This window comes from Lepidochelys kempii, chromosome 1 (genome assembly GCF_965140285.1).
Source record: "Lepidochelys kempii isolate rLepKem1 chromosome 1, rLepKem1.hap1, whole genome shotgun sequence".
In the NCBI taxonomy this organism is placed as follows: Eukaryota; Metazoa; Chordata; order Testudines; family Cheloniidae; genus Lepidochelys; species Lepidochelys kempii.
The window spans coordinates 206,381,409-206,398,847 of record NC_136380.1 but is presented as its reverse complement, the minus strand read 5'-3'; the positions used below and the strand labels follow the sequence as shown (position 1 = coordinate 206,398,847).

Sequence of the window (17,439 nt, the reverse complement as noted above, 5' to 3'; positions counted from 1 at the left end):
GGATGGAGGGGGAACCCCATGGCTCTCAGCCACCACAGTGGCAGGGGAAACCATGGAGCCACAGCAGCAAAAGTCACAGACAAGTCATGGATTCTGTGAATTTTTGTTTATTCCCCATGACCTGGCCATGACTTTTACTAAAAGTAACCATGACAAAATCTTAGCTTTAATAATGTATAACTAAGGCCCTACCAAATTCATGGTCAATTTTTGCCAGTTTCACAGTCATAGGATTTTAAAAATAATAAATTTCATGGTTTCAGATACTTAAATCTGAAATGTCACAGTGTTGTAACACTGGAGGTCGCAACCCAAAAGGGGGTCTTGGGGTGGGGGGTTGCAAGGCTATTGTAGGGAGGTCACAGTATTGCCACCTGTACTTCTGCACTGTTGCAGATGCTGCCTTCAGAACTGGGCAGGAGGAGAGCAGGGTGGCATGGGGTCCTCACTTTTTGGGGAGGGCAGGGCTGGCTTTATGGGTGTGCAACTGCACAGGCTGGCTTTATGGGTGTGCAACTGCACAGGACACCATGGTTGGGGATGTGTGTTCCATGGTTGCCCCCACCCCATACACACAAACAGCCAGCCCAAGGCCTCTTTAACTCCTGAGCGCCTGAAGCCGGGGAGGGGCAGGGCTAGGGGTGCCCTGGCAAAGGGCTCCTACCATATGCCAGGCTCCAGCTGCTGGTCCTGGCTGGACTGGTGAAGCTTGGGACCTCCTCTTCCCCTGCAGGGACAACTCTCAGGGCCAAGTCAGACCCACCTCCAAGAACCTCTCCTGGATGCAGGAAGCTCTGCAGCTGCTGGCTGAGAGCCCAGCTCTGAAGGTAGTGCTCCCGCGAGCAGCGCTGCAGAAATAAGGGTGTCACGGTATGGCATTGCCACCTTGATGTCTGTGCTACTGCTGGCTGGAGTGCTGCCTTCAGAGCTGGGCTCCCAGCCAGCATCCGGTGCTCTTCAGCTGCCCAGCTTTAAAGGCAGCACAGAAGTAAAGGTGTCAGTCAATACAGTGCCCCCCACACGTGCACACACAACCCACTTTTGCTTTGGGACCCCCAGTTTGAGAAATGCTGGTCTCCCCATGAAATCTTACAGCATAGGATAAAAATACACAAAAACCAGATTTCACAGGGAGATCAGATTGCAGTTTGGGTTGCCGAGTCTCCAGGAATTAAAGCAATTCAATTAAAGATTATGTCACATTGTCCAGCCAGAAGTAGCACCCTATACATGGTCCGCATTCTTCATGGCCATGAATTTAGTAGGGCCTTATGCAAGGGGCAGTGAGTTTTATCTCCACGTGGTGCTTTAGCACCAGCTATATTCAGAGCCCAGGGGCCCAGCTCCACCAACATTTGGGGCTGGGTGTCCCCCCGACCCCACCTGCCACCTCCCCCCGCGGCTCCCCCGGCCACCCGCGCAAGCAGAGCATCCCTGCCTCTGCCTCTTCCATGCTGCCTCCCTGCAGCAACTGCTGCCGCAGGGTCCTAGTGCCCCCCAGCCAGGGCACACGGACTCTGAGCCTGCCCTTCCACCTCACACCCTTCCCTTTTCCGGCAGGACCTTCCATCAGCACAAGGTGCCCCTCCGCCCGCAGTCACTGCTCCTGCCCCATGCTGGGCAAGGAGGCAGCCCCATTCCTCACCCTCAGTGAAGCCACAGTCAGGGGCAACAGCAGGGGAGGAGGCGCACGCAGCACCCCCCGGCACCCACCACGGGGCAGGTGAGGGAGATTCCTGGACCTGAGAGGGGGCCCCAGGACCACATGCAGTGACAGTGGTGGGGGTGTGTGTGCTGCTGGGGGGGGCAGGAAAGGGGGGCTCCTCCCTGAGAGCTCGCTGCTGCCAGCAGGGAAAGGGATGGGGGGGGGGGAGTCCTCCTCTCTGGCCTCTGTCCCGGAGCAGCCTGCCTGCACCCCAAACTCATCCCCAGTCCTGCCTCACCCCACAGCCCACACCCCCAGCTAGAGCTTTCGCCCCCCCACCACACCCTCAACCCTAGCCCTGAGCTCCTCCAACACCCCAAGCACCTTATCCCCAGTCCCAGCCCTCATCCCCCCGCACCCCAAACCTCTGCCCCAGCCCTGAGCCTCTCTAACCCCCCAAGCTCCCCAGCCCCAGACAGAGCCCTCACCCCCTACACCCCTACTCTTGCCCTGAGCCCCTCCCATACCCCAAACCCCTCATCTGCAGCCACAGCCCACACCCCTGCACCCCCAAACTCCCTCCCAGAGCCTTGGGCAGGTGGGGGGCGGCGTTTGGGCGGGGGCGGGTTCTGGGCACCACCCAAATTTCTACAAACCTGCCGCCCCTCCCCCCCGGGAGCCTCTTCATCCCCCTCAGGGCCTGAGGCTCCTTCCAGAGGGGCGGCGGCGGGGGGGGGGGTCGTCTCACAGCCCGGGCACCTGCAGACGCACTAAGGGGCGAGCAGGCCAAGGGCGGGGTGACGCCGGAGGCGACGCCCCGGGACCCGCAGAACGAGGCCGCAGCGCGGCTGCAGCCGAGGGAGGGGGGCGGGGCGCGTGGCCCCGGGCGGGGCCGCCCCGCGCGCCGCACGGCGCACCACGTGCCGCGAGCCCAGCGACAGGCGGGGGCGGGGCGATCCAGGTTGCGGGGCCCGGCAGCGCGGCTCGGGCCTAGCGGGATGGAGCCGCAGGAGGCGGCCGGGGCTGCGGCGGGCGGTGGCGGCGGCGCGGGGCTGCTGGAGCTGGAGCTGCCGCGGCGCGGGGCGGGCGAGGCGGGCGCGGTGGCGGCCGAGCTGGAGGCGCGGCGCAGCGGCGAGGCGCGGCGGCTGGTGCTGGCGCGGCGGCTGACGGGCCCGCTGCCCGCGGGGCTGGCGCGCTGGTTCCCGGCGCTGGAGGTGCTGGACGTGAGCGGCACGGGGCTGGCGGCGCTGGGGGCCGAGCTGCTGGGGCTGTCGCGGCTCCGCACCCTGCTGGCCAAGAACAACCGGCTGGGCGGGCCCGGCGCGCTGCCCAAGGGGCTGGGGCAGGCCCCGCTCGCCCGCTCCCTGCGCGTCCTCAACCTCAGCGGCAACCGCTTCGCCGAGCTGCCCGCCGCGCTGCTGGGGCTGCGGGGGCTGCAGAGCCTCAGCCTGGGCGGCAACCGGCTGCACAGCATCCCGCCCGAGATCCAGGCCCTCAGCAGGTGAGAGCCGGGCTGGGGGGCGCCGCCGGCGAGGAGGGGCCCCCTGAGAGCCCCCGGCCGCGGTGTCGGCGCCAGACAGGCCCCCCGAGGGGCAGCGAGGATCCCCGGCCCCGGTTCGGCTCGGGAGTCTCAAGCGCAGGGAGGAGACCCCAGGAGCGCTGGTTCCCCCCCGGCTCCGGTCCCTGGGCCGCCCTCAGTGCGCTGCCCCTGCGGGCCTGGCGCGGCTAGGCCAGAAGCTGCCTCTAAAAAGCGTGAGCTGCCCTGCCTTAGCGCCTTCTTCAGACTCCCCTGCTGCCCTTTAACGGGTCAGCCTGGGCAAGGTGTCCCATACGGCCCTGTCAACCGTTGGGAATAGGCCACATTCACCTTGATTGAATTGGCCTCCTTGGCACTGACACCCCCTCCCCCCACCCCACTTGGTAAGGCAACTCCCATCTTTTCATGTGCTGTATGTTTATACCTGCCTACTGTATTTGCACTCCATGCATCTGATGAAGTGCATTATAGTCCATGAAAGCTTATGCCCAAATAAATTTGCTAGTCTCTGAGGTGCCACAAGGACGCCTCGTTGTTTTTGCTGATACAGACTAACCTGTCTACTCCTCTGAAACCTATCGTGAAGACAAGGCCGTTTGTGGTTTTCACGTGAGTTAGCAGGGTCAGGGTAAACCCCCTGTGCCCCCAGAGTCTCTGCCTTATGTGATAGCGACAAATTGCCTTACTGCTTTCACTTGGATTTTACCTCCTGTTAAGTAACTTGAGAGAACACCTATTTTTTCTGGTGAAGTTGTGTCCTGAGAGTATGTCTAGGCTATGGGAAAATATGTGGTTTTAAATGATTGGCTCGCTTGAGCTAGCCCACCCCATTTGAAACACTGTTAATGTAATCTAATTGCATCAAACAATTTAACATTTGTACATCTCTGTTATCTGGTAAATGCTGAATCTAGGAGACAACTTGAGGTATCTAACTCAATTTAAAAATGCACTTCTTTCTCTCCTATAGCATATTCTAACTAGGTAGACAAAATCACATGAGTGTTTTTTGGTGCTGTATAAGGTTACATGCTACAGTTGTCTAGTCTTGGATGTTAAACATTATGGGTTTCCACTTAATGCTTCAGGTTGGTTATTTTTCCAGTTTTAATCCAACCTCTGATGATTTAACCAGTCTCGTGCTGTTTCCCGGACTGAGAAAGTAGTGAGTGATTGTGTAATGATAACGTTTTTTATTTGGGGAAGAGAGGTTATCTCATTGAAAATAGAGTTGGAGAATGGTGGGGGAATATCCATCTGACATGCAATATCTCGCTCACTAATCACATTTTCACTTTAATATAGAACTTTAAGTAGCATATTTTTTCTTCTCTTTTCCTCCCGTCTTGTCTGACTTTAGGCTATAATAATAGTTTCATATGTGCAGCCAAAGAACATAAGAACGGCCATACTGGGTCAGGTCAGTGGTCTCTCTAGCCCAGTATCCTGTCTTCCGACAGTGGCCAATGCCAGGTGCTTCAGAGGAAATGAACAGAACAGGCAATCCTCAAGTGATCCATCTGCATTAGGGAAGTGAGTGTTTATTTTTTGCATCATCCACTAATCTTCAAAGAAGAGAAGCAGACATTAAGCATAGCTTGGAATAAGGGAAAGAATTTCTGAGCTCTGCTCTTGGCTAAGGTTTTCTGAGGGATCTAGATCTTCTGCCAGAAGCTTGAGCTGTTTACCTTATGCTGGGTAGGCTGCTGATGTCCATGGGCAAGGTTCAGGAAGATGTGATGTAAATATAGTGAATCATGTGGAAACCCTGTGTCCTCTTACTGGAGTCTCCAATGTGCTTCAGATTTTGAACCTATGTACATCTGAGCAATGACCTCTTACGCAAAAACAAGAACCCGGATGTCTGAGAAAAGTGTATGTGTGAGAGAGTGGGGAGAGAACTGTCAGATCATCTGTAGGTCTTGTCTGTCTAAATTGGTACAGAAACTGATTTAGTTGAATCAGTGCAACTCTTTTGTGTGGTATTTTGGTTTTAAGAGTGCCTTAAAGAATTTATTTATACAAAATCAGTGTAAGGCACTTTTAAAACCAAAATACCACACAAGGGAGTTGCCCTGATTTAATTAAATTGATTTCTGTACTAACCTAGGGCTTGTCTACACTGGCACTTTACAACGCTGCAAATTTCTCGCTCAGGGGTGTGAAAAAACACACCTCCTGAGTGCTGCAAGGTTCGGTGCTGTAAAGGGCCAGTGTAGACAGTGCACCAGTGCTGGGAGCTACTCCCCTTGAGGAGGTGGGTTTTTTTTTTATAGCGCTGGGAGAGCTGTGACTATACAGCCACGGGGCAGCACTTTAATGTTGCTAGTGAAGACGTGCCCTTAGGTTAAATTGGTACAACTTCCTTACGTTGACAAGGCCTAAATTCTCCCCCATGTCTCTCGCCGTCTGTATACTCACCCCTAATTCTCATTTGGTGAGCTGCTGTATAATTTGGCCATTGAGGGGACTAGGTGCATGTTCCCAACCTATTCAGACTCCTGCGCTAGTTTCAGACTACAATCTCAGTTGTGCCTACGCTGTGCAATGGAGCTTGGGTTGCTGCAGATTTTAGTTAACAGTCAAGAGTAGCTTACGCTTTGTTAGTGGTGATGCAGTGGGGCCCAGCACAGAAGCTCACTAGAAGCCTAGAATATCAGGCTCCAGTTCAAAATGCCAGTGCTGGTTCGTATACCAATAAGGGAAAATACTGTTCTGTAGCTGTAGAGTTTCACTATTAACAGATACCTGGGTGTTTTTCTGCCTTAGAAAAACTGCCTATTGGTCACAATACAGCAAAAGGTCACTTTTTCTAGTGTAGACCAAGCCTAATACCCTCAGCTTCCCAAGCTATCTGTAAAGTTAAGTTACCTGTAAATGAAAAATAATCAGGCATGTGCCCTCTCTTGCTACTTCAGTGTGTAAAGAGAACCTGAATGATAGTATGCACCCCCCCCAAAGCATTTCTGACTATTTACATTAGAAATAAAGTATGTTCTCACAGAGTCTTTGAAGAACTAATAAGGTCATAACACAGATACCAAGAAGGTAAACAGCTAGTTAGAGCCAGCAAGGTCAATACTGGCCAGTTAGTGTGTGACACGCAGGTATGGATTAGTATTTACCCCACACTCATGTACACTAAGGTACAGTGTGGGCAGCTTGCCCAAAGAGTTAAGTTTTAAGTTTCTGCACCTTGACTTCTTCAGTTATGTTATGAAAACGTTCCCAATCCACTTTAAGTCCTCTGTCAAAAACAACAAAAGCAAGTAGTGCTGAGAAAGAGAAATAAACAGACAAACTAGCTTTACAGACCTTCTGCTTCTTTGGGTTTATGCCCTCTTTTCACTATTCTTTTCCTCACCGGTCACTTTAAAATGTGTCAGCTGTTTCTGATATGTATTGCCCAATTTTGCTGTTTAACTTCTTTCCACAACCCATTATATGGGAGTAAAATAAAAGAAACCCACACTTTTGCTGCTACTGATTCATGGGTCTTTATATTTCTCATTTGATGAGCCCTGGAGGAGCCATTATTTGCAAACCTGCATGTGTAATATAACTTAGCAGTGCCTCTATTCTAGTGGAGTATCAGAGGGGTAGCCGTGTTAGTCTGGATCTGCAAAAGCGGGAAAGAGTCCGGTGGCACCTTATAGACTATCAAACGTTATGCTCCAATACGTCTGTTAGTCTATAAGGTGCCACAGGACTCTTTGCCGCTATTCTAGTGGAGGCAGAGGTAATATTTTGGGCTTGTATACACGTGAAAATTCATTTGGAATAAGGTAGGATAAGAAATTAGAGTGCTTTAAATATTTCTGAAAAAACTACATATGTGGCTGCTCTTATTCCACAATAAGCGTGCCTTATGCCAAATTATCTTAAACCGCTTTGGAAGTGGTTTAAGCTAATTCAAAATAAGGCAGTGTTATTCTGGAATAAGAGCACCCACATACGCAGTTACTCCGGAATAGCTATTCCTGACTAACTGCCCTGGAATAGTAACACTTAGTGTGAGGCAGTGCTACTGTGGTTCTGATATATGCACCTGCTTCTTCACAGATGGGTGTCAGAAGAGTGGGGCTCAGTCTTTGTAATGCTACTCAGACTTGCCTCAAAGTCATTACATGACAGGATCTCAGTGGAAATTAACTGCTTAAGTAAACATAACAGTTGGCCTCTTCATTTTTGCTGCTGGGAACCTGAGTGTTCTATCCTTGCAGTTTCAGAGTAACAGCCGTGTTAGTCTGTATTCGCAAAAAGAAAAGGAGTATTTGTGGCACCTTAGAGACTAACCAATTTATTAGAGCATAAGCTTTCGTGAGCTACAGCTCACTTCCTCAGATGCATATCGTGGAAACTGCAGCAGACTTTATATATACACAGAGAATATGAAACAATACCTCCTCCCACCCCGCTGTCCTGCTGGTAATAGCTTATCTAAAGTGATCATCAGGTGGGCCATTTCCAGCACAAATCCAGGTTTTCTCACCCTCCACCCCCCCACACAAATTCACTCTCCTGCTGGTGATAGCCCATCCAAAGTGACAACTCTTTACACAATGTGCATGACAATCAAGTTGGGCTATTTCCTGCACAAATCCAGGTTTTCTCACATCCCCCCCACCCCCATCCCCCCCACCCCCATACACACACAAACTCACTCTCCTGCTGGTAATAGCTCATCCAAACTGACCACTCTTTAAGTTTAAATCCAAGTTAAACCAGAACATCTGGGGGGGGGGGGGGAAACAAGAGGAAACAGGCTAGTTGCAGTTGCATCCCTCTTTAGGTAGTTTAATTCCTCTTCAGTGGGGTTACTCCATATCTACATCAGTGCAAATGAAAGGGGAATCATGTTTCTGACCAATTGGACACCAAGAACACTTCAACTAAACTGGTTTTCATCCATTTTCTTAACTTCACTGTTTTCATGCAGCAGTTATTGTTGCCTTTCATATGCCTGATTAACCTCCAACTGTTGAAGCAGTGAGAGAGTGTGAAAGGCTCAAATGAACGTAGTTGGGTCCTACAGAGCAGGCTGCTGAGTAGAGCTGGGTGAATTTTTTTCAGCAAATAGTAACACATCACCAAAATTATTCACCAATTCACATCAGAGTGGTTTCAGCTGAAAAAAACTTTTTTTTGAAAAAATGCTGAAATACTTTGTTTTGACATTGTGTTTAGAAATGAAATGTCACTTTGTTTGACCCAAAGAGGGTTTTTGTTTTGCTTCTCATTTTAGCAAGGAAAAAAGCAAAATAATTCAGTGTTTGGTTTGAAATGAAGCAAAACATTTGGATTTTTCAGTTTGGCTGCCAAACCGAAAAATCAGTTATTCATTTAGCTCTGCTGTGGAGTCTTCTGTGATGTTAGAGAGCTGTGTGCGTACCCTTTGATGCAATGAGCGCCAAAGTATGTGCTCTTTAACATATTTAATACCCAATATCCACTTAAAAAAAAAAAAAAGCCAGGTGCTAAGTGTGTGGGTAGACTTGCAACTGGAGCCGTGGTAAAGATATGATGTTGAGGCAACCCACTAGAATTCCTTTCTTCAAACATTTTACCAATAATTTCAGGAGACTGATCTTAAATTTGTTGCGTCTCAGCAGCAGCTGTGTTGTTCTTTGTAGAATTGCCAAATCCTAGAAAGTGGTGAGCATAAGTGTATTGTCTGATTAAACTCTTACTTCCTCACTCCACTTGTAGACCAGATGGGGAAACTTCTTGTTAAAGTTAGTTTTAGGGAAATTTTGATATCTCATCTGAATTTAGAGTTCTGGGCGGATCTCTCTACTGCCAGCTGTTAAAGATGCTGGCTAGCATAAAACTTGGGCAGTGGGGACAGACATCATTAGTTGTAAAGAAAGGATAGATCCAAATGTTGGAGCGCTTCTACACTGGGAAACTAAACATTAGAGTATGGCCCTGAGGTATTGTGGTAACAGGATGTTAAACATGAATTAGTACTCAGTGGAGAAAGGAACTGTTGCGTTTAACATAAATCGGTCTGTCTCCATTGAATATTTTATGTGGCATCAGTTATCATGATTTCTCCAGGTCATATTCTAACACATGTGGACAAACCCTTGGAATATTGGTTCATTGAGGTGGAGAAGCAGTGTGGCCTAGTGGATAGAACATTGGCTAGGGTCTCGAAGCTCTAAATTCTGTTCCTGGCTCAGCCACTGGCGTCTAGGACGACCTTAGGCAAATCACTTCACCTCTCTGTGCTTTAGTTAACCCATCATTAAAAGGGGGATAATTAGACTAACTTCCTTTGTAAAGCACTTTAGATCTAGCTGTGAAAGTGGTATCTCAGAAGTAGTCCTTATTTCTCTGAGTAAATATATCATTATTGAGCTCAGCTGAGCATCTCTCTATTCCCTTTCTAAATGCAAAAGCCCTGCCGTGGTAAAATAAAGTACATACTCTGATGCCCCAAGAAGAGTCTAACACAGCTATAACCGAATATCGCACCATACGCATAAATGTAGTTACTTATTTAAGCTCAGGTCAGGTTCGGTGACCACAGCATATCACCTTGAGTTATCCAGTTACTGTGACAACAGACTGGAAACCTTCTGGCTTCAACAGAGCCATAGTCTTGCTGCATATGCTCATTTGATTTCATTCCATTAGATTCATCAGTTCAGCTTGTGCTGACCTGGTGTTACAAACTTTACTCTTAATAAACCCTTAAGACCTCTAGTTCTCATAACAAGAACTAGGGATCACCAAATGAAATTAATAGGCAGCAAGTTTAAAATGAACAAAGGAAAATAGTTCTTCACACAACACACAGTTAACCTGTGGAACTCTTTGCCAGAGGATGTTGTGAAGGCCAATACTATAACAGGGTTAAAAAAAGAATTAGATAAATTCATGGAGGATAGGTCCATCAATGGCTATTAGCCAGGATGGGCAGGGATGGTGTCCCTAGCCTCTGTTTGCCAGAAGCTGGGAATGGACAACAGGATGGATCAGTTGATGGTTACCTGTTCTGTTCATTCCCTCTGCAGCACCTGGCATTGGCCACTGTCGGAAGAAAGGATACTGGGCTAGATGGATCTTTGGTCTGACCCAGTATGGCCATTCTTACGTTCTTAATAACTTTTTCAGTAGTGTATCCCTAAAAGAGTGGTGAATCCCATGCTGTAGCTGAGATCAGTGTAGGGAGGGTTAGAGCAATAATTTGAGCCCAAGGTGTACATGGAAAAAAATTAGAAGATCCATGTGATTTTTTGTAAATAGTGGATTATATTTGAGATGTAGCTACCCACACAGCAGATTTCAATACCATCTAAGCTGCCATATGGATTTTGGAGCACTTAGAGAGTCAACTACTAAGCTGAAAGTGACACTCAACATTAACTATAGCAGAGCTGGTCCACTATCATTTTATTATGGTCGTTGATAATATGTCAACTTTCTCTTCATATGGTATGTCTTACGAAAATTGTTTTATCTGCAATGCAAGCTGTAAATCTCTCATAAATTGAATGAGACCCAGCACTAAGTGAAACTGCAGAAATAAGATTAATGAAGTAATGCAGTCTTCTTCTCTTTCAGTTTAGAGTTTTTGTACCTTGGAGGGAATTTCATTACTGCAATCCCACCTGAATTAGCAAACCTGCCTTCTCTAAGTTACCTAGTGCTGTCTGACAACAAGATCCAGAGTATTCCTCCTCAGCTGGCACAGTGAGTATATCCAACTAATTTGCTGTCTTCAGCCACCAGCCAATGCTCAAACCTCTTTATTCTGCAAGCGTGGATGAGAGTACCTGGGAAGATCTGGTTGCTCTTTAGTTCTTAATCACAGGTTAAGTCTGCAGGGGGAGATTCTCAGCACTAGGCAATGCAAGGAGGACTTGTAAATTCTAAATATTGTGAAAGTGAATGTCCATTTTAGGATTTGTTATGGGAGCCATCACCATAGCATCTAAGCACAGACACAGGAAATGTGAAAGCTGAAATGCCAATAGTAAAAATAAATGCCACGCTATACATTTTTCATCCTATTGTGCTCAGTCTCCTTTGCCTTGTACCCAAAATCTTTTCCCATCTTATTTGTATGATACTCTTCTAGAGCATCTCATTCAAGGATATCAGAATGTTTTAAACATTCACTAAGGTTCACTACACACTTCTGAATGTAAGATTGTTTTATCTGCTACAAAACAGAAAAAATCTACACAATAGTTCAAGACAGAAAGTAAAGAATACCCTGTGCAATTGAAACTCCAAGCTAAGGTGATAGAAGCATGGGGTTTTCCAAGTTGGAATTTGATCAGGATAGCAGGGTTTAGCATTACTACTCTTGACATGGGATCTCTGACATCAAGTGTTCAGAACCTTAGCTTTGTTTAATTTGAAAGATGACTCTTCCAGCAGCATGGTGTCCTTATGTAGTATGAGAAATATTGGTTTGGTGCTGAGGGAAGGGAGAGCTCTACATACAAAACAAATCAATATGTTGGGTCTCCCAGTCACACTCACCTGGTCTGACCTTGCTTAGCTCTTGAGCTCTGACAGGATCTAAGCATGCGGTGATGCAGGTGCAGACAGTGAAAGCATGGGGTTTGTCAGCGTTGGCTGACTGCTAGTGTGCTCATCTTTAATACATGAGTGAGAACAGGTGACCTATTCAGAGCATTGTGTGGAGCCTTTTGGATACATACCCTTGGTGCAAGGAAACATCCCTCTAAAAAGCATTCTTTTTGTGTAGCACTATTTAGTTCCATACAGTTTTTTTTAGGGTGGGTTGGCAGACACATTTAAGACCCTGCTTATTTCTTTAACGTGCATTGAGGAGCTGAACCAAGTTCTGCATAGGCTAGTCTGTGTGCTAGACGAGCAACTCTGTTAGCATGGCTTTGTGCTTAAAGGAAAAAGCCAAAGGAAACAAGCTAGTGAGAAAGGCAGTAAATGGGTGGTGCTTTGTAATGCTTGTTCCTCTTGACTGTCTTCCTCTTGATTTTTTCAGGTTGCATTCCCTACGTTCCCTTAGCCTTCACAACAACCTGCTGACGTACCTCCCCCGGGAGATCCTCAACCTGGTTCACCTGGAAGAGCTGAGTTTGCGAGGAAACCCACTGGTTGTTCGCTTTGTCCGTGATCTGACTTATAATCCCCCAAGTCTCCTGGAACTAGCTGGACGCACCATGAAAACCCGCAACATTCCCTATGCTCCCAGTGATCTCCCAGGGAACCTTGTCAGATATTTGAGCCTGGCCAGCAACTGCCCCAATCCTAAGTGCGGAGGTAAGTTAGCTGCTCTCTGCTCCCTGTTCTCACCTGCCAGCTCTTCTATTTCTTTCTAACCTAGCTCTCCTTTTAGTAGCTTAATTGCATGTGTTGTCATACCAGTCAGTTCCTCCTGTGAGCATTTCAGTAGCCCCAGGTGTTGTCTTATCCTCTTCCTCAAGGGACTGTGTCATTGCATCTTAACTTGGGCTGTCTCTACCCTAAGCAAGAAAGTCCCTGCAGGGTCATTGATTGCTTAAAATCTTAGCACTGGTTTGCAGCCTCTGCACAGGAGCACAGTTTTTGATAGAACTGTTTTGGCTGGTACGCAAAATGCACTTCTAGAACGATGCAGCTGTACCAACGTGTTCTGGGATTCGTGAAGCACCTATCCCATAGTGTTGAGCACAACTGTCACATGTAACCTGTATGCAAGGGATTTTACAGGCATTGTACAAGACTGGGGAGTTCCAAGCAATGCTTTTTTTTGCAATGGATTTATTCTAATGCAAATGGTCTATTTCTTAGTCTGTTCCTTAACTACCACTTCTTCGGTCCTGATTCTGTCCGCTTCGTACTACTTAATATGACAGCTTCAAAACAGGGAGTGGATGGAGAGGCCAGAGATTGGGTTGCGTTGAGTGGGAGAGGACTTTTTCCTTGCATTTCACACAGCTTAGAGAATGAAAATAGATTGAGTGGTTTCACTTTATCGTGATCTGCAGTTTGCTACTAGAAATGCTGCAGAGGCATAGTTAACTCAAAGGCAACTACAATTTAAAAAAAAAAAAAAAAAACCCCACACACCTCTAGAAACATTTCTGAATATGACTGCGTCAGAATAAGAACAATCTCCCTGCAGTAGGAGGAGAACACAACTGTGGCATCATTCTGTTCTGTTCTCATGGAAAATAGCATCCAAATTCAGCATGGTAACTTCACTCAAGCAGAAGAGAAATGGGGTTATGAGGGAGAGAGCTTTTATTTATATACACACACCTTTGATAACTGTTAGAAGGGGCCTGGTAGACTGGAAAATAGAGCGGGTAAATGGATTTAACATTTAAAGACATGTTTGACAGTCCCCAGCATGATGTTACCTCTGAATTCTTAGAGAAATTTCCTTTTCTGTGGAATGAATTGGCCATTGTTTCTCTCTTCAAATAGTACTTTGCCCTTCTGTAACTCTTTCACCTGGTTTCAGAGTGGTAGCCGTGTTAGTTTGTATCAGCAAAAAGAACAAGGAGTACTTGTGGCACCTTAGAAACTAACCAATGTATTTGAGCATAAGCTTTTGTGGGCTAAAGCTTGGGCCTAGCCCACAAAAGCTTCTGCTCAAATACATTGGTTAGTCTCTAAGGTGCCACAGGTACTCCTCGTTCTTCGCCTGGGTATCTCAAGTGCTTTAGAAACATGAATTCTCTCAAACCCCTGGGAGGTAACTCCTAAGTATTATCTCCATTTTACAGGTGGGAAAACTAAGAATTTAAGTCACTGTGTGGCCTTGCAACTCAAGGGAATCAGTGGCAGAGCTGGGAATAGAACACAGATGTCCTGACTTTTGGTGCTCCGCTTCCAGCCACTTTAGCAGCTACTTTGCAAACACTATCCTAGGGTGAGAAAATAGTTGGCAAAATTAGGCAGTGGGGCCACGGTATAAAATGCTTGAGATGCAGATACCTGGCAAACTGCTACTTTCTCTGAAAAAATCTGATAAATGTGTTGCCAGAAACCGCACATAAACTGATGCTTTCAGTTTCCACTTCAGCACATAGATATGTTCCTCCCCACTAAAAATTCTTATTTCCATAACCTTTGCTGTTTGAATTAATCCCTAAGATGAGGCAGGTGCATTAGAAATCATGGCTGGCTTGTTCATTTCTGTGGAGCATGCAGGTTTCACAACAAACCATTGAGTTGTTGTTTTAAAAACTGCCTTGCTTTCCTTCCCCTTCCAGGTGTCTACTTCGACAGCTGTGTCCGACAAATCAAATTTGTTGACTTCTGTGGGAAGTACCGCCTGCCGCTGATGCACTATCTGTGCTCCCCAGAATGCTCTTCCCCCTGCAGCTCCGCCTCTCAGAGCTCCACTTCCCAAAGCGAGTCTGACTCAGAGGATGAAGCCATTGTTGCTGCACACAGGATGCAGAAAGTTCTTCTTGGATAAAAGGGAGTGGTGGACTAGAAGAGAAACATGTCACTAAAGCAATAGTGGAAATGCAGAGCCAGAGGCTCTTTCCTGAGGGGCTCATTAGAAACAGTCCTCAAGTCATGTAAGTGGCAGCACATCTGAGCAAATCTAGAATTGCTTGGTGTGATACTGCTTAGAAGATTTAACTCAATGCCTTGCCTACATGGGGATGTTGTGGGGCTAGAGTTATCACTAAACTACCATGGAGATCTGTGTAAAGGGGGTCAGGGAGAGCAGACCTGCCATGTCTGGGAAGCCTGTCTAAAGGGGTTTTTGATAGCATGACACTTCACTACTATGATTGGCTTTAGCACCGTATGAAGCAAAGAAGACTGTTCTTGTTCTGGGGTATTACATTATGGTAAATCAGCAAGAGTGTAACTGTGCTATTCTGGGTGTATGGACTCCAATGCTGTATTTATCAGCAAATCTTTCTCGTATCATGCTTCAACACTCTGCGCTCTCCCTTGATTTTCGCTTACATATTTAGATACCTCCCCCCCCCCCCCCCCAAATGAAATTTCTTTTTGTTGGGGATGGATTTTTCGAAGATCTGGCTACTGTCTTCCTCTGCTCCAGACTTAAGGTCTACATCTATTGTAGATGTTAGTTTATTACAGCCCCAGTACTGAGCCAGTTTGGTGTTTATCTCCCTTTTTATACAAGGCTGCTGTTAGTCTCTCCTTCTGACTCATCTTTATTGCCTCTTTGCAACTGGTGCATCGGTGTCACCATGTTGATTGGGAATACATGCAAAGCATCTCATTGAGCCTTGACACCTATACAGATCTACAGCCATATGCCCCTGTCTAAAGAACCAAATCATTGCCCTCCCCTGTACTTTAAACTCATCTGGCCCCAGTGGAGCAAATGTGCTCCTAAACTTGTGTAAATTCCATAGTGCCTCTCACTTGATCTTTCTGTTGTGTCCTCTTATTATGGATAGCTTCTTTTCACTTTTTACAATATAACTTCACATATTGGAGGCCACGCACTAAGGCTGTCATTGCCTACATTAGGCGTTAAGCAAAATCTCTGTGTGAGAAGTTTATTACATGGTTTTGGCAACTTGTGCCTTGAAAAAACTTACTACTTTCCTTCAGCTGAAATACAGAGTAAGGAACATTGCAGAGCACTATTCTTTCCCTCCATCCCAGTATGAAAAGAGAAGCTGGTAGGAGGAAGTGGAAGGCAAGCCACTTTGAGCATGTTGTGTGGGAGACAAGTTGGTATTGAAGGTGGTTGTATATTTATTAGTTTTGCATTCAGTCTTGTTCATGCAATCCTTTACATTGTTCAGATAGTGTATTCAGTTACCTTAAACTGTATTTAAAGGAAAACTGCAGAGATTAGATATAATTCTGTAGCTAAATATTTAATTGAGAAATACATATAGCTTTTAAAGAGTTAATGAAATTGATAGGTATTTCCATCTCTTTGCCAAAGAGAGCTGATGGTGAGTTTGAGTGCAGGTGGTTAATGTGAACAGTGGGATCACGTTTAAAAAAAAAAAAAAAAAAAAAATCTACTTGATGTGAAGCAGTTTATACAGTGGCCAATTCTTTTATGTGTATCTCTGTTTAGTAAGAGGCTAGACTTTCAGAAGTCAGTAACAAATATCTTAATGAGTTCTGCAGTGGCCAAATGCAATTTCTCATGGACTTCTGTCCTGCTCACTGTCTGCTTTTAAATCTTTGATTGAATTGTATGGGGAGGAATTGGCCTGTTTTTGTTCCTTTCTCCTGTTGGCAGTAATGAATGGAAGGGATTTAATCCACTGAGTAATGAAACTTAATCCCCACAATGCATCTTTGTTACCCAGTTCAAAGAACTGTTTTTAATGCGTTTTATACACACCAGGGAGATTTTTTTTTTCTTCTGCTTGAATAGTTCCAAGATACTTCAAATAGACTTCTTCAGGGTGCACTCTAATACAGGAATAACTCCATCTTGGAAACGTCTTGATTTCTTTGTTTTTCTGATGAGAGCATTGGTGATCTTGTACTGAACACTAAAGGATTAAGGGGTTTTAATCCAGCCCTCTTGTGGAATTTTATCATGAGCATTGTGTTGATTTACAAAGTCTTAAAGGTGCCTTACAGTTTTTAAAAGTATATTTTGCTATGAATATAGAATATTTCTAACATTATTTCATTATGAGCTGTAAACTGATTGTAACACTAAGCCAAAAATGTTATTTCTGAAAACTGTCTCTGTCCATTATTTGGTAATATCTCAACTCTAGTGTGGTGAGAAAGGGAGGGTTCCATCACCAGAATCATAGAAATTAGAGATTTTCTCTTTCCCCATAGGATTAGAAAGTAGAACAGTCTCCTGGGGGAAGTAGTAACACTCTTGCCCCTTAGGTCAATTAAAATTAGACTGTAGGCAGGATTGTGTGTATTTCATGAAAATCATTGTAGAATTTTGCTGCAGAATCTAGTTTTTTTGTTTGTTTGTTTGTTTGTTTTAAATCTTGACTTAATGTTTCTACAGATAAATATAAAAACACAACCTGATTGTAAACTGAGTTGGTAGTGTTCCTGAGTCTGCCTGCAGCCTGAAACAATAGTGCTAAGAGGTGTGAACTGCCTCATTCATCTCAATGGGGCACTAATGCTGAAACCAAAAGGTGACAATTTAAATATCAGCATAGCTTTCTGCTTCACTGTTCATCATTTTAGAAACGTTCAGTAAATGTGCTTATCTAACAATCCCAAACTGCCTCCTAGGTGTCGGTAGCTTCAGCTACCTCCCTCTTGTTGGCTTTTGCACTGCAGTTGGCAATTGTCAGTACAAAAATATGCCCCATATTGGAAA

General features: G+C 46.0%; 1 protein-coding gene across 1 annotated transcript; it reads left to right on the top strand.

Moving 5' to 3' along the window:
* Window positions 1-2,594: 2,594 nt before the first annotated feature.
* Window positions 2,595-17,108, top strand: LRRC58 (leucine rich repeat containing 58). The gene is made up of 4 exons (XM_073309546.2): window positions 2,595-3,146; window positions 10,755-10,883; window positions 12,169-12,446; window positions 14,387-17,108. Exons 1-4 carry the CDS (start codon window positions 2,644-2,646, stop codon window positions 14,593-14,595), a joined length of 1,119 nt encoding a protein of 372 aa, XP_073165647.1. The 5' UTR covers window positions 2,595-2,643; the 3' UTR covers window positions 14,596-17,108.
* Window positions 17,109-17,439: the final 331 nt, after the last annotated feature.

Bases quoted from the DNA above. Each gene is read 5' to 3' on its own strand.
- LRRC58 (XM_073309546.2), top strand. From the start codon at position 2,644: ATGGAGCCGCAGGAGGCGGCCGGGGCTGCGGCGGGCGGTGGCGGCGGC. The intron at 10,884-12,168 runs GTGAGTATATCC...TGATTTTTTCAG, and splicing joins ATTCCTCCTCAGCTGGCACA to GTTGCATTCCCTACGTTCCC. The intron at 12,447-14,386 runs GTAAGTTAGCTG...TTCCCCTTCCAG, and splicing joins CCCCAATCCTAAGTGCGGAG to GTGTCTACTTCGACAGCTGT.